This window comes from Dermacentor variabilis, chromosome 7 (assembly GCF_050947875.1).
Source record: "Dermacentor variabilis isolate Ectoservices chromosome 7, ASM5094787v1, whole genome shotgun sequence".
In the NCBI taxonomy this organism is placed as follows: Eukaryota; Metazoa; Arthropoda; class Arachnida; order Ixodida; family Ixodidae; genus Dermacentor; species Dermacentor variabilis.
The window spans coordinates 34,214,276-34,230,882 of record NC_134574.1 but is presented as its reverse complement, the minus strand read 5'-3'; the positions used below and the strand labels follow the sequence as shown (position 1 = coordinate 34,230,882).

Below are 16,607 nucleotides of genomic sequence, written 5' to 3'. Positions count from 1 at the left end.
TATCGGCCAATAGCCTTGGCAAGCTGTGTCGGTAAAGTTATGGAGCGGATGGTACTGAGCAGAATGGAATGGCTACTCGAGAAAAGTGGTGGACTTCCTGATTTCATCAATGGATTCAGAAGAGGCCGATCATCTATTGATGGTGTGATCGACCTAGTATCTTCTGTTCAACAGAAAAAGAGACGCCGTCGTCTGGTATGCGGAATATTTCTGGATATCATAAGTGCCTACGACAACGTCTTCCACCATTCGATTCTTCAGGCGCTTGAGGATATTGGTGTTGGTGGCCGGATGTATGCATGGCTGCAGAGTTACCTCAGTGGCCGCACCATTTTCATGTCCACTTCGGATGGCGAGACTGATAGACATGACGTTCGCAGGGGTGTTCCGCAAGGTGGTGTCCTTAGCCCAATATTGTTCAATATCATACTCGTGGGCCTTGCAGACGAGCTACCTGAAACAGCGCGTATCAGTACGTACGCGGATGATATCTGTATTTGGTCATCTGGGGTCACACGTCCACAAGTGCTTGCAAGGCTCCAGCGTGCGGCTACCATAACGGCGAAGTACGTGCGCCGTAAAAGCCTGCAACTCTCAGCAACTAAGTGCGCAGTCATGGCATTCACGCGCAAATCAATGTCACATTATCCAATCGTTGTCGATGGAACGGCGCTCCCTTTAGTCACCCACCAGAGATATCTTGGCGTGATAATAGACCGCAGTCTTTCTTGGACCAAACATGTTACTGCGCTTAGGGTCAAACTGACCAACTTTATACATGTTCTTCGTGTAATATCAGGACTGAGATGGGGCTCCTCTGAGTGAAGTTTGCTCCAAGTGTACCAGCCACTTTTTGTGGGCTACATACGCTACAGCATTCCTGTGTTATCTAACATGGGGTCATCTTCTATACGCACGCTGGAGAGCCTTCAGGCACAAGCACTACGGATATGTCTTGGCTTGCCACGCTGCAAGTCAACTAAGGGCACAATAGCGGAAGCACAGGCTTGTCCTATCGACATATACAGGTCTTGTGAGCCTGTGCGAACCTATCTTCGCCTGCTAACCAGAAACTCACACCATCCACTGTCAACACTTCCAAGCACCAACCTTGACTGTGCTTTTTCTAAAGCTATTGCATGTCACGCAAGCATTGTACCTGCAAGATTCCAGGCCACCGACATCCCCGCGACACCTCCATGGACATTGCCAAGACCACTAATGAGGCTTCAGATACCCGGAATTAGGAAGAAATCTCCCGTTTCCTCCATTGGCTTGAAGCAGCTCACCCTGTCCCATACATTTACATTATATAGTGGGACTGTACAAGTCTATACCGATGGTTCGGTCATGCCATCTGCCACAACGGCCGCATTTGTCATCCCACAACTTGGAATTACTCAACAATTTTGATTAGACCACAAATCGACATCTACGGCTGCGGAACTTGCGGGAATACGGGACGCTGTCCGTTTTATGAGAACGCAGACACCCCATAAACGGACGATATTGTGCGATGCCAAATCAGCGCTACAGGCGCTAAAATACTTTTTAAAGAAAGGACCATACTATCTGCTCGTGCTGGAAATCGTCGAACTTCATCACAGTGCCGAGTTAAGTAGCCACGTGATCACCTTTCAATGGGTGCCTAGCCATTGTGGTGTTTTTGGTAATGAACTCGCTGACAGTGAGGCAAGATCGGCCTCCTCTTCCTCTGATGAAATACGGATTGCCTACTCGCGACCTGACACCAACTCCATGATGAAGGTACTCATGCAGGACCTTACAAAGGCTTACAGAGCCCACTCTGATAACATTCACAGACATCTACATATGATTGACCCAGACGGTAAATTCTGTTTGCCCTCGAAACTTACACGGAGCAAAACATCATTGCTACCCAGGATTCAGCTCGGCGTTGCTTTCACCCGTCGCTACGCACACCTCATCGGCCAATCGAACAGCCCTGATTGTGTACACTGCCAGATGCCCGAAACACTGCAACAGGTACTGTGCGACTGCCCGGCACATATGCTGGAGCGAAGGACGTTAGACAGTTTCCTAGCCAGCGTTGGCAGACAACTACTGTCGGAGGAAGCTATCCTCGGCCCATGGCCTGACACTGCAATTTCAATGCGTGCAACAAAAGTATTGTTGAAGTTCCTGCAGGACACCAAGCTCGACGAGCGGCTCTAGCGAGGCAACTGTCTCATCTACATAAGAACTCACCACTTCTCTTATCATCATCATCCATCCCAATACTTTCACTCACCTTCCCTCTTCCCCAGTGCAGAGTAGCAGACTAGAGCGCACTAGCTCAGATCGACCTCTCTGTCTTTCCTATCAATAAATTCTATTCATTCATTACATCTGCCAATGATACTTGAAAAAAAAAATGCCGGAAGGCTTAGCTGAGCGGGAGATGCTCCGCTGCTTTCCGTGTTTCAAGTCGTGAATTAGGTTCCGTTAAGTCTGAGATCTTGCTCATAAAGGAAGTGAAGCTGGCGCAAAATACGTGTCCTGTACATAGGCGCGTTTCCAGAAACAGGAGCGGCTATAGTACAGGCCATCCATCATCGCCTGCCACATGGTCCAGCACGCCGGTTCTTAGTTGCAGGCGCATACGCTACAAAACAAAGGGCCAGATTGATGGTGGAATTATTGTAGCCAGTTCGTCCTTGACAATAACATTAATAAAGGGGTAAATCAAGAAAAAAACAGACTTGCCATCCTGCACGCGCTGTGCAGCACTCAGTGCGATGTACAAACACAAATGATTGATCGTCAACGCCGCCTTACGAGACATGTTACAGCAGCAAATATGTTCGCAACGAGGAAGCCAGTGAAGACCGATGAGGCTTGTCAGTTTTATTCCCGTTACTCTTATTGAAAGTAGAGCTTCGCACTTTCCAGTTAAACTCTATAAAGCTACGCGGGAAGACCATTCTGTTATCTGAAACAGGCTGTAGCACTAGGAAGCTCGGACGTCATTTCAAAAAGGCGCCCACGTTCCATCGTCTGATTGGTCGCAAAAGTATGCCTGCGGCAATGAAAATTCTACTGATGGAAGTACTACTGCCGCTTTCAATAATTTGGGCAACGCCCATGGATCCCTGCAATTCTAAGCTGAGTAAGACTCTCCCTGATCATTTTACAGCACAGTGCATTGTTTTCCTTTTTTACCGGTTCAGCGCACATTTAGGTGCGTGGCCTCTCGGCAAGGCTGCATTTCTGTTCATACCCGAGTTTCTCCTTCTTGCACTGCACTAATCGACGGCCTACGCGTAGTTAAAATGAAATTCATCATTTTTCACCTACCAAAGCCATGGTATGACACGTGCCGTAGATGCACTCCGGATAAATTTTGATTACCTGGGGTTCTTCGACATGCATCCAGTGAAAGGTGCACGAGCCTTCTCTTGCAGTTTTCCTTCATAGAAATGTGGCCGCCGCAACCAGGATTTGATACCACGGGCTTGTGCGTAGTTGGGCAACGGAGTAGCCACTAATCCACAACGGCGGGCGAAATGCCTAGTAATGCAGCAAATTGGGCCAGTTGGTTTAGGTTCGTAATGAAAACAGAGTGCTAGGCTGTGCTAGGCCTGTTATCTATACTGTCCTTGTTCGATTTTCGCGCTTTCTGCTTGAAGTTTCGATGTAGACTATAGCTTGACATTTATTTCCCCTAAGTGTCTGGACACGTGTCCAGCATGAAAATGGATTACGACACCTGTGCTTCTTTATTTTGCTCCGGTGACCAAACTTCACCGGCTAAGAAAAGTTAAACGTAATCACTCGGCACAGGATAGGCCTGCACGTGTCGGAAGTTTCCCGAACGTTATCGATAGTTATGTCCGTTGTCTGTTGTCACCAAACCTTGTGCAATCTGACTTTAAGCGCGACCCGAATTGTGTAGTATTTGGTGCAATGTACGCGGGCACCTGCACTTACGCGGGAATCTTCGACGAGTCATGTATAGAACTCGATGCGCTTGACCCGCACATCAGATTTTCAACGATGGCCTACTTTGCTTGCCGCTGTCTTCGCGCCTGAGTGTTACTTGTTTTGATAAGCGCAAGTTCGCCCAATAAACAGTTAGTTATTTGAATCAGTGTTCGCTTCCGTGTTGAGCATCATACAATGTGACAATATCTGAGAAAAGTTGGCCGGTGCTACTAAGATCCGCCATTGATACGCGAGACGTAGTACGTACAGTTGATTTTCGACGTCGACAGCTGTCTTCCGACATGACGGCGTGTTGCCGTTACAAATCTTTCAGGGGCAGTTTATAGCCTGGTGCTGTTAGCGTGCCAGGAAGTGGCCAACGAAGTCGGATACGTCTTGCTGACGACGCCAGAAACGCCGAGCATTGGCCCCCTGTGTATAGTTCGGCGCGTTGAACGTGGCATGCAGCAGCGTGGTGAGGGAGAGCTTTTTTCATTTTGCGAAGGCGCCAACTCCGCACTCTCTTCGCAGTGCGCTCGAACTGTAGGCCAGCAGGCTTCCGGCCCGCGTATGTACGTTTTGGCAACGGCGCAGACACGCGAAGCTGCGTAGCCGTTGTCAGACGCTTGCTCGCGCGCGTGAGCTACGAAAGAAAAAAAAAATGTCGAGTGGAGACCACGCCTAGGAGTGGGCAGCCTTCGATTTTCTTGCATTATAAGGAAATTCAGTGCTTAAAAATGTGTTGATATTCTTGTCATTTTCCTACAGGTCCAATCTACGCACGCCCAGAGAATTATGTATATTTGCCTGGGCTTGGCATTAAAGTTGCATTTGGAAGTCAGCGCTCGTATTGTGTTTCGTGTGTCATGCCATCATATGCCAATGAAACCATACCAACTAGCCCAACTTGCCACCTTAGAGAAGAACAAACTATATTGAATTCAGCTGGTTATGGTAATAACGTAATGCGAAATTTGCTCCTTGGCAGTGATAATGCCCTAAACAATTAGGTGACCTGGACAGTTACTTAATGAATTTTGGCAGCAAATACAACTGGTCATGCACTCGATTAAGTGATGCACCTGAGGCCCCACCCACCGTGATTGCTTAGTGGATATGCTGTTGGGCTATTAACAACGACGTCGCGGGATCGAATCCCGGAAGAGACGGACGCATTTCGATGAGGGCGAAATGCGAAAACACCTGTGTACTTAGATTACGTGCACATTAAAGAACCCCAGGTGGTCCAAACTTCAGGAGTTCACCGCAGCGGCGGGCCTCATAATCAGATCGTGGTTTTGGCAAGTAAAATATCACAATTTCATTTTAGTATAACGTGACTCTCCAGTGTTATCGCTTATGTTTTACCAGATGTTTTGTAGTATCTTCAAATGCTTTGACATCACTAGTAGGATCATTGAACTGAATTCTGGGGTTTTTCGGGCCAAAAACACGATTTGATTATGAGGCGCTCCATAGTGGGGGGACTCGCATTAATTTTTTGCCACCCGGAGATCTCTAACCTGCCCTCATGGCACGGGACACGGACGCTTTTGCATTTCGCCCCCATCAAGATGCGGCCGCCGCGGCCGGGATTCGATTGTGCGGCCTCTTTAGCAGTGCAACACCATAGCCGCTAAGTCATAGCGGCGGGTACTAGGATCACAGTATAGGCTTTTGTAGAGCAGGTAATCGGTAAGCCACCAGTGGTCTTCGCTTATACAGGCGATCCCAACTAACTTTAGCCATAGTTTAAAAATATGCGAATGTGACGTAGCTAGACAGCCCGAAAGTAATGTTGTTTGCCGTCGCTTGTAGGTACTCAAGCTATTGTTTTTCATTCTGCCGAATCAGGTAATTGGTCTTACTTATTATTGATCAACTTATCAAATAATATAATTAGATGAAACGTGCCAATAAGAAAATTATAAAGCGGCAGGAAAAACTCCTGATAAAGCTTTTTGTCGCTGAACGCATGGTACATAAAAGTGCTTTTCCGAGCTTGAAAAAAGCCCGCAAGTGCACGCAAAATGGCCGCGCGACTGGACACTCAAGGCACTTTGCTTGTATTCGCGGGCTACTTTCACGCTCGGGAGAACACTTGCATGTGGCACGTATTGAACAACAGAAAGCTGCATGGGGAGTTTTTCATGTCGCTCTACAATGTTCTCATTCACACTTTTAATCGGATTATAATATTTGATAATATTATTATTTAATTTGGAATAATTATGTAATTATGCGGAATGAACACAAATAACTTAAGTACCTCCAAGTGACGGCAAATAACATTCCCTTGGATCTGTCAAGTTACGTGGCATTCGCATACTTGTAAACTCTCGCTAACGTTAGCTGGGACACCCTGTATATCACGCTGCGCTGAGCTATTCAATGGTTGTTAAAAGGCATAACTAGCTGCGTGTCAGGAATAGATGGACGGTCGTGGAAACGCGTAGTCGCATATAACGTGAAATGTTGTCCATGTCTTCGGGGAATTAAAGGTTGTCATACCGGCCAGTTGCAGGACAAAGTGGATGGTCCCGTGATAAAAGCCGAAGTTCCTCGTTACAATAAGCGCACGTTTGATATTTTTACTAGGTTTGTATATGGCGCTGCGCCATGGTAAAAATCACGCAGCTTGTTTCGAATTCGCTTTCGCACGACATTTCCGAGCTCTAGAAAAAGCAGCAGAAGAACTAAACATGTTTGTCTAAGCGGCGCGAGGTCTAAGTAGTGAATTGACGGAGAGGTGTGCGATAACGTTGGTCTTGTGACGTCTTGCCTATGGCGGTCTGGTCCATGATGTTCTTTGAATGCAATATTAGCTGGGACCGTGGTCATAGTCTTGTTCCTTGCGATATCTATCTATCTATCTATCTATCTATCTATCTATCTATCTATCTATCTATCTATCTATCTATCTATCTATCTATCTATCTATCTATCTATCTATCTATCTATCTATCTATCTATCTATCTATCTATCTATCTATCTATCTATCTATCTATCTATCTATCTATCTATCTATCTATCTATTTTATTTTTGTATATATTACCAACATCATACATTTTTATGTGCACTGCAGGACGACGTCCGCTCACAGAATTCTCTAATTATCTCTGTCTTCCTAATGATATCGTAGGAGAACCACCACCTATATTACTGAGGAAGTACAATTGAGAAATTTAAGGAAATGAGACTGCTACATTGTTCCTTCTCAAGGCTACCGAATACTTGCTCGTTCCTCTGTGAGAGTTTGCTGGTAAATGATGTGCAGTGTTGACATTATCTCTTTACAGACCCTAGAGACTTGGCGAAAGCTGGAAGAGAAACTACAGATACATTTTTTGCTTGCAAGAGTGAAATAATGGATATGAACATTAAGCCTTCTTTTATACACGTGAGTTCAAACATGGAGTATTTCACATTTGAAAGGAAACACGTTGATGCAATACGAGTAATTCATTCATCTGGTAACCCTTGTCAGAACTCGCCACGTTGCAATACGAGGTCAAGCTGAACAAAAGAAGCATGCTTGGGCTTGGCCTCGTAGACGGGCTGAGGAAACTGTGGCCGCTGCAGGCTGAAAATTTTCCCGAGTCTGTCTTCTAGCCACCCGGCAGTAGGCTGCCCCTGTACGGTGTAGTGTCGTTGGCGGTGTCCTTGCTTAACAAGTCTTCGTATGTGCGTGCGGAAGCTTCAGCCAACTAAGGTGACAGTAGAAGATAGCTACTTTCGGGCCTACATAAAAAAAGAGTAATCGCCGTTATCATGGTTGTTTCCTAGCAAGAAATGCTTTTAGCTCCCGTTCGGTACTTCGGAGCAGCAGCAATCGGAGCAACAGCAGCGGCAGCAGGAGCACCAGCAGCCTGCAGTGCCGATGCTTCACGCCACGGTCGTCCTGCGCGACGAAAGACCCATGAAGCAGCTGTGGCCACCACTGCCGACAGGTGCGACTAGCAGTTTAGCCCAATGGGTTGAGACAGAGAGATACGGACCGCGCTCCGGCTTCCGAGAGCGATACGGTGGCAACCATACGTGGGCGTCGCGCAAATTCCTCGCCGACGAGAACCCGTCTCGCCCCGCAGCATCCAGTTGCCGCATCTGCTCCATCGAGGCGGATAGCTGACGTGGCGTCGCGGCGATAACCTCTCCCCTCCCGCAAAACCTGGTGCGGTGCCGAGGCAGCAAGTGTTCCTATTCGCCCGCTACGCTGCATCGAGGCACGCTCGCGATGTGGCATCGTAGCCAATGGGAATTGAGGTGCAGTTCCGCGACTAAAGAGCCAGCTTTACGCTCAATAGGTCATTTGGTGCTGTCGCATTTTTCTCTACAAGAGATGGGATGGTGAGCTGGCTTTAGGTTGCGGCACATCTGCATTTATGTACCAATCATTGCTAGATAAGTAGCTATCTTTCGAGGCGCACTGGTGATCAGACAAAGGTAATAATATTGAAGCATGAACAATTACATGTCATAGTAGAGAGCACTTGAGCAAAGCATGATCAGTCCTGTAGAAACAATATAGTAATGACAGTCGGGCACCCTGAACAGGTTCCAAGCAGTACACCGCACCACTCGAATCTAAGCCGTTCTAAAAAAAAAAAACTGCCCCCTCACCGGATATCACTATATTTCTGCTTGCCCTTCTCTTCCTTTTCTTTCACTTATGGTGTTCTTCGGTACCGTTAGATTCTCCGCCCTCTCTTCCCTCCAGTTGGCACAAGAGTAGGACATGAGTTCAGTACAGGGTTCACGAGGGACATAAAGCTTCATCTGGTTGGCACGGGCAGGGGACGTGCGTTTTGGATGGTTCCGTACGCGAGCGAGAGTCCCCCGCTGACCCAGCTGGCTAGCAGAGGGGTCGTTGTGACACATGAAAAACATGGATGGTCGCATGGAGACAAGCGCCACAAGTAGGTGTCATTCACTTCCTGTACGTCCATGATAAAGGGTGCCATCTCGAACAGTATAAGCTTATGAGTGGTCTCTCGAAGCGGTGCTTAGGTGTACCGGTATTACTATAGAGGCGCTGGACCGAATTGAACATTTCGGTATCTTGATTGTGCAGTTCGGCGATCGAGTACTGCAAATGCCAGCGACAGTATTTGGTAATGACAGGTTTGCTTGAAATGTAGTCGGCATCTTGGTGAGAAGAACCACCTCGTTGAACGACCGTGAAGCTGTAGTCCTGACGTTTGAGGGCCCACCGGGCAAGTCTGGCATTTATATATTTTTTGGAGCCAAAACAGTGCAACCTCGTCAGTAGCAATAGTAAAATCCTTACCGTAGACGTAACGTCGAAACTTCTGCCGCGAGGCAGAAGTTTCGCGGAAGACGCCGCGAGGCACTCAAGTTCTGAAGCGTGGTGCTGACTCTCCGGTTGCGTGAGGCGGCGATTAGCATAGGCAAAGGGCTTCTCGTTCCCTTCGGAGTTGCATTGTAGAAGAACCGCCCCAAAGGCAAGACAACTAGAGTTAGTACGGAGGATACTAGGGGCGTCTTTTTGATAGTGTGCGAGTGCCGGTGGAGTCAAAAGGGGCACCTTAATGTTCTGGAGGGCTGATTCCTGGTCGGGGCCCGAATGCCACTTCTGATTTTTCATCTGAAGTTCACTCAGGGGTGGATCGCGAACAGCGAAGCCAAGGACGAAACGGCGCAAGTATAAATCGAAGCCCAAAAACGTTCAACTTGTTTAGCTGTTGTAGGAGGCGGTATGCTTGCTAAAGCTAGTACCTTCGAACGGTCAGGGCTGAGCGATGGGCACTCACAGCATGACCCACGTAGCGAATTTCTGAATAGCCGCAGAAATAGTCTGAATGCTTTATGCGGAGCCCACCATCATCTAGAGCACCCAAGACGATCTCCAAACGTCGTTGCGGTTCGCAAAACGTGGTAGCGTAATTGATGATGTCACGCAAATACAGCAACGCCATGGATCACTTCAAGTATTCATGGACCCGGTCGCTTAGTCGTGTGAACGTTGCAGGTGAATTAGAGAGCCCAAAAGCACGAGGTTAAAATGGTAGAGGCCGTCCTGTGTAATAAAAGTGGTCTTTTCCGCGTCATTCTTGTCGAGCCCGACCTGCCAGTAGCCGGAAGGGAGGGCGAGTGTAGTAAAATACCTGACCGCTGAGGCGTCGCCGAGGCGGGGAAGAGGGTATGCATCGGGTTGGGCAGTGCTGTTTACGCGGCGATAGGCTACTCAAAATGGGGTAGTGCCGTCCTTCTTTCTCACGACAACTACGGGGCAACCAAGGGCTAAACGAGCAACGTGCGATGCCACGCTGTAACACTTGAGTTGTAATTTCAGCGAGTCGAAAAGCAGAAACACGACGAGCCAAGTTCCCTCGGGGATTACACCAGCAATGCTTGGATATTGGACTTGTTGCGGCTTACGGTTGCGTTAGGGCAAGGAATCCACCAAGCCCATTGACTGCGACGTCAGGTTGTAGAAAATGAAGCAAGAAGGGTCTATTCGCTTAGTTAGACGCCTCCAGTGTCGAAGCCTACTCCTTGCAGGAGCAAGGGGAATGTCCGAGATGACATCTGGACACTCTTTCCACTGCTAGAAAAGTCTTCGTTTTTAACACCGTCGTCTTCCTTAGGCGAGTAGAATAGGGAATCTGAAGACTGTCCAGCAGCAAATCACTCTCGTCGACTCCGTTGGGATACCACACCCATGGTCGCAACACGTCGCAGTAACTCCGCCTCCGCAGCCCGATGTTATGCGGCAGGATCGCAACCTACGAATCCCGAATTGCCATTGTTTTCAGTAACATTGGATGGGGCCTCCCTTTCATACTTAGTTCAGGCTGTCAGGTAATGATGGGGTTGGTGGTCTTTTGTGGATCCGTCTATAGTCGGCGTCCGCGGTGCGTTGACCCCTGGATAGGTGGTGATGAATGCGTGGTGGTTTGCGTCCTGGCAAACGTCTAATTAACTGCGAATCACAGGTCACCGTCGTTGTTTGGTAGCTCTGGATGGACCCCCCCCCCCCTTTCATCCTTAGCTCAGGCTGCCAGGTAATGGTGAGGTTGTGTTCTTTTTTGGGACCCGTCAAGAGTAGGTGTCCACGCTGCGTTGATGTCTGGATAGGCGTTGATGAATGGGCAGGTGTTTACCTTGTGACAAATGCCCAATAACGCCTTTGTGTTATTGAGACGTAAAGTGTTTCTCAGATGACGTTAGATTTGGGTCGAAATGGAACACGTTCCAGTTGATACAGTCATCGCCACACTCTGGAAAAGTACAGTACTGTATTGTATGTAGTACTGTACTGTATGTAGCGAGGACGGAGCATGCCTGAAGCGCTGCCTCAGATACCAACACAGTTCCAGAATGCAGGCGCAGCGGGCTGTTTGATGGTTTGAAAGCCTGGACAGCAAATAGAGAAGAAGAGGATCGTAGAAGTAACGTTGCACGGCACATTCATTTCCACGTCGCAAGCAGATGGTGCACGCAGCAATCACTTGTGCATCTAAGCATACGTCCGTGACGAAACGAACGGGTACCCACACAGCACAAGACAATGGTTATAGTTACCGTAGATGTTGCCAGCAAAGGAAAAGAATGCCGTGGTGTTGGGCGAACATGTTCTTTTTTGTTGACCGTCGGCATAAGCACGGTCGTTAGCGTACATATACATGTTGAGAGTGCACGCATAGAGAAATAAATTCAACAAGGGCGGACACTCCCATAAAGCCTAGCGGCCGAATTGACCGTAGCGCGCGAAGTGGATGGGATTAACTCCTTCCGGTTTCGGTTTTGGGCGCGCGCGTCTTGTATGCTAGCTGGCCCACGCTACACTGACTGCGCTACTCAAAGCCCTTCTTTTTCTTCTGCTGTTTAATGACGCGCGATCTTGAAGCAGAATCGTTTATTTAATTAAAATGATTGCGAATGATCTTTACAAGCCTCCATCGAACTTGCGCCAGGTGCAAATTCATATAGTAGACGCAGAACACCTTTTAAATGAGGAAATGTTTATTTCGCTCTATATAAATGCTCGTGTTGGGCTTCTTGTGCGGTTATCCAACGTTGTGGCACCAGGTGAGTAGTCGTGGTTTCCGTACGAAGCTGCACCGTATGGCATCAGCTGAAAAAAAATAGATTACAAGCATGTATCATTTTGGCATTTTAAACGTTTTAGGAATACTGTATGTACCAGCGAAAGGTGATAAAGTGGTGAACGGGTGACATTAAAAACAAAAACAACTCTCTTTTATATGCATGGCGTCGAAAACACCCGACTTATGCCTAGCCGTACTATAAATCATGAAGAATACATCTGATTTCCAGGAGCAGCATGGAGATGTCTGGAGAGTACTGCGAGATGTTCGCAAACATCTCGCAGTACTAGTCATTTATTCAAATTAACTCAGCCAGGACGGCCGAGCTGTTTTGCGCTAACTCCGTCACAAATCTCTATTCCATCTTGTAACAGCCAAAATTGCATCACATGCGTCGCAGACTATCAAACAAAAGTCCTTACCTTGCCGTGGTCTAATAGAGCAGTGGTGCCGTGTGGAAGTGCAGAAGGAGCGCTAGAATACGCCGGAAGCTTTGCTTTGCGATTGTTCAGAAAGTCCCTCACGTAGTTGTAGGCCCTTTCCCCCAGGTTCACATTAGACACTCGTTTCAGGATGGACGCGTGAGCGACGTTGTCGAATGCTTCCTCCAGGTCTAGCCCTAGGATGGCTCTAGTGTTTCTTGTCTTATCGTCAAGGATATGGTTCTTCAGTTGTAACATGACGACCTGCGCGGACAGGCGGGATCGGAAGCCTATCATGGTGTGGGGGTAGGCTTCCGTGTCTTCTAGATGTCTGTTGATACGGTTCAGAAAGGCGCGTTCCAAGACCTTACCCACGCACGGCGTGAGAGAGGTTGGGCGTAGGTTCTCGAAGCTCGACGGCTTTCCGGGCTTGGTAAGAGGACAGCCTTGAACTTCTTCCACTGCTCCGGGATGCGGCCTTCTTTCCAGCACTTTTTCATATAGCCCGTGAGTTTGGTGACAGATCTGTCGTCCAGGCTTCTGAGCGTTTTGTTGTTGACCCTGTCTGGTCCTGGGGCTCACTTGCCGTTGAGTCCTTGGAGTGCTGTTCTGGTTTCCGTTTCACTAAAGCGTTCATCTAACTTGGGACTGGCATTGCTAGTTAACGCAATAAAAACAACTCGCAAAGTCTAGGTTCCTTTAAACGCAAAACTTCTTTTTAGTTTTAGCGGGAAGAGAGAGAGAAAGCACTTTATTTGCCCCCGTCAGGGAATATGGGTGATCGGGGTGAGACGCAGCTCCCCCTTTCACCGTCTACCTCCCCCCTATACCTTGGCCGGAATTAGTTGGCTTCCGGCGGCGGCCTGCGCTTGACCGATGACTTGTTTTTGGGCTTGTTCTTCCTGGCTACGGAGGAAGGATTCCCATGACTCTTTATTTCCATATAGACCGTTCACATGTTCTCAATCACATGCTCTGGGCGAGCCCAGAGCATTTGATTTAGGGTCGCTATGCCTTGACAGTTTTTGCATTTGGAAGAATGCACCTCAGAATACCATTTGTGTACGATATACGGGTTTGGGAAGGTAGCCGTCTGCAGTTTTCACCAGATTGCTTCTTCCTTCTTTGTGAGGTGTCTATGGGGGGAGGGAGGGTTCTCCTGCCTATTCTATAGTGTTCTAGAATTTCTCTGTATGTGGTTAGGTCTCACTTTTCGGACATGGAGTAGTCTGCCTGGGCTGGGGCCCGGTGTGTGAGTCCTCGGGCGACCTCGTTGGCGATCTCGTTCCCTGTGAGTCCACTATGGGCGAGCGCCCAAGTTATTCTAATTAGGTTGTTGGGTACGTCCTCCTACCCTACCTGCAGAATTTTGCCGGCCTCTTGGGACACCTTGCCGGTGTCATAGGCTTGGATTGCAGTTTAGAATCGGTGATAATTATTCTGATTGATGGGTTTGTGATTACCAGGGCAATTGCCGCCATCTCTGCCTCCTCTGGTGAAGAGTGTCTCACGCTACAGCTCTAGATTAGCTCGCCTTGTCGCTCACTACTACTGCAGCGTAGTGCCCTTCTGGGTACTCTGTCGCATCAGTGTACACTACCCCTTTGTTTTTGGAGTCAGGAAAGAATAAAAAATGAAACGTTGTCTGTAAGTTCATTTCAGAATTTTCTTTTCGGATGCTGGCGTCAAGAAACTGATGGGATTACCACTATGTGTGAAGTGTTTCCTCTTGCCAGTTTTCGCCGAGTGTCCCCTTTTGTTGGTTTTCTTTCTCTGTGGTGAGCGTACTCTCGTACGAAAGATATTGCTTAAAGAATGACGAAGTGCCATTGCTCAGAGAGGAGCGAGCTCCTTATGTGCAACTTATGAGCTCTTTATGTGCAACTTACTTTATGTGAAACTGTGTTAGCTGCCAGGTCACGCGCCGGAACGTGAAGCAGCATTCATATTATGCACGTGGCGTGGTTAAAGTCCATGCGTACGCCCAGTGTTGAGTCCCAGTTGCAGCCCAGAATTAAGAGTGTGGAGAGGTTTTTCACCACAATGAATAGGGCAGTTGCACTTTTTGCAAAAGCAGCCACAGTCATCGAGATTTGCCTAAGGGATGCTGGGGAGTTCCGTCAGGAACGAGGAGGCCCGCTGGTGAGGCCGTAGCCGTCTTCAGATGGCACTGAAGGGGAGCAAACTTGGTGCCATGAAATTCAAAGCTGGACCTGTGTCCACTAGGATTTTAACGTTTTCCGGTGGATCACCTAGCTGGACTTGCAACGAGTACATACCAGTAAACGGGCCCTGTGACATAAGAGGGGCATGAAGACTTACGCGGGGCCTTGGCCTGTGAGGCCTGTGGTCACGTTTCCCAATGAGTGTGTACGACGCACAGTCTCCACTGTAATGGTGGATCTCGTTGCATTGATAACAGCGAATAGTTCTAGAGCGCTTAAGGTATGCGTCGGAGCAACTGGCTTGGACTGCTGACACTTGTTGACATGGAAAATGGTGGAGGGGGAGCGCTACAATGAAGTCTTACACTGTGTGAGCCTCTAAGGCAAGAGCTAAGGCAGCGTTAACTGTAGATGGGTGGGCGAGGCGTATGAAGCGCTGAACTTTCAGGTCGGTGAGGTTGTTGATGATGGATTTGATAGCACTGAAGTCAGTGGTGGAGTTTGAACCAGCCAGGGCTTTCTGCGACAGGCGCTCCACATGAGTAGGGAGCTTTTCCAGGCTGTAGTTGCCCTGTTGCACGTGATGTAATTCTGTAAGATGTAAGGGCTGGAGATGGGCATCGCCATAGCGGGACTCAAGTGCCGAAACTAGACTTGCGTAGTAGGAGCAGTCGGATGCCGGCAGGTACCCCAGAAATCCACCGACAGCATAACGAATCTGAGCCACGAGGATCTGAGCTTTGTGGTTAGGTGACCATGAGTGTAGAACAGTGATAGACTCAAACTTCATACGAGAAGCAGACCATGACGTACCGGCAAAGGTAAGTAGACTTGGTAAGGGTCCGTGACATTGCTGCGCAACGAAATTGGGAAAAGAGATTGAAGTGCCAAGACAGGTGGAACTTGATCACTTGAAGGAGGCCGCACAAGGTTTGAAACACGCTTGGTGAGGTCACAGATGCGACTCTTCACGCAAGACAAACGCTGGATTAAACAATTCTCAGTAGAAAACAGGCGCAGGTGAAGCTTTGCTTCAAAAGAGCCCAGGAGAGCCGCTAGGTTGCCGCTACGAATTGGCAGATTAAATGTTTGAATACCAGGATATGAAGCCTTGAATGGCGATATAGCGGCGTAGTGGTGCCGTCGCTCACGGTACGGACGTGGTCTAGTTGAGTGGCCGGTGATGGTGCTGGCATAGATTGCAGCACCGACGTGAGCGAAGGCATCGTACTGGGGCACATGTTGCTGCCGGTTAACATGACCGCTGTCACGAAAATGTCACGGGTGTCCAGCTGCTTCAGCAGGTTCCCAGCGGAACACGACACAATCGAATCACAAGCGTTCCAAAAAACCTATTCCACTGACCCACATTATGCTCCCTCCCCCCCGATTTGACGCTCTCCTCCTCTTCCTTCAACTGCGGCGTTCTTCGTTACCATTGCTATATATATATATATATATATATATATATATATATATATATATATATATATATATATATATATATATATATATATATATATATATATTGCGAGACTGCTGTTAAGCCCCAACGGTTTATGGCGCCGGACGCGCGCTACAGACGATGACGCTGGCCATGGTGATGAACATACACAGATGAAGAAGATCAAGTGGTAATATAATGCTCACACAATTTCCCCCGCGTGGAAGCGGCCATACTGGCCACTGGTTATGGCGATAAGCGCCGTATGAAAGGCTTTAAGCGAGAAACATGCACAATCTCCTTGGCACGGCAGCGGCCGTCCAAAGGTGGAATAACTGGAGTGAGAGGATAGTTAACTGGCGAAGTCTGTTCCCGAACAATGTAGGGCCCGATAAAACGGGACTGAAATTTCTCGCACAATCCAGGAGCGCGAACTGGGGTCCACAGTAACACTTCGTCTCCAGGGTGGAAGGAAACGACACGGTGAGATGCATCATAGCGAATTTTGCCGTCTTGTTGACTGGCGTCGGTGTTGAGGCGGGTACGCTGGGGACACC

General features: G+C 48.3%; 1 protein-coding gene across 2 annotated transcripts in view; it reads left to right on the top strand.

The window, feature by feature from the left end:
* Nucleotides 1-2,923: 2,923 nt before the first annotated feature.
* The window catches only part of LOC142589001 (uncharacterized), a 140,000-nt gene continuing 126,316 nt past the window's right edge, over nucleotides 2,924-16,607 (top strand). For both annotated transcript variants that reach the window (XM_075700797.1, XM_075700796.1), the window contains exons 1-2: nucleotides 2,924-3,130; nucleotides 7,247-7,347. In XM_075700797.1, the coding sequence (XP_075556912.1) occupies nucleotides 3,037-3,130; nucleotides 7,247-7,347 (195 nt within the window). In that variant the 5' untranslated portion in view covers nucleotides 2,924-3,036. The remainder of the gene's footprint in view (nucleotides 3,131-7,246; nucleotides 7,348-16,607) is intronic.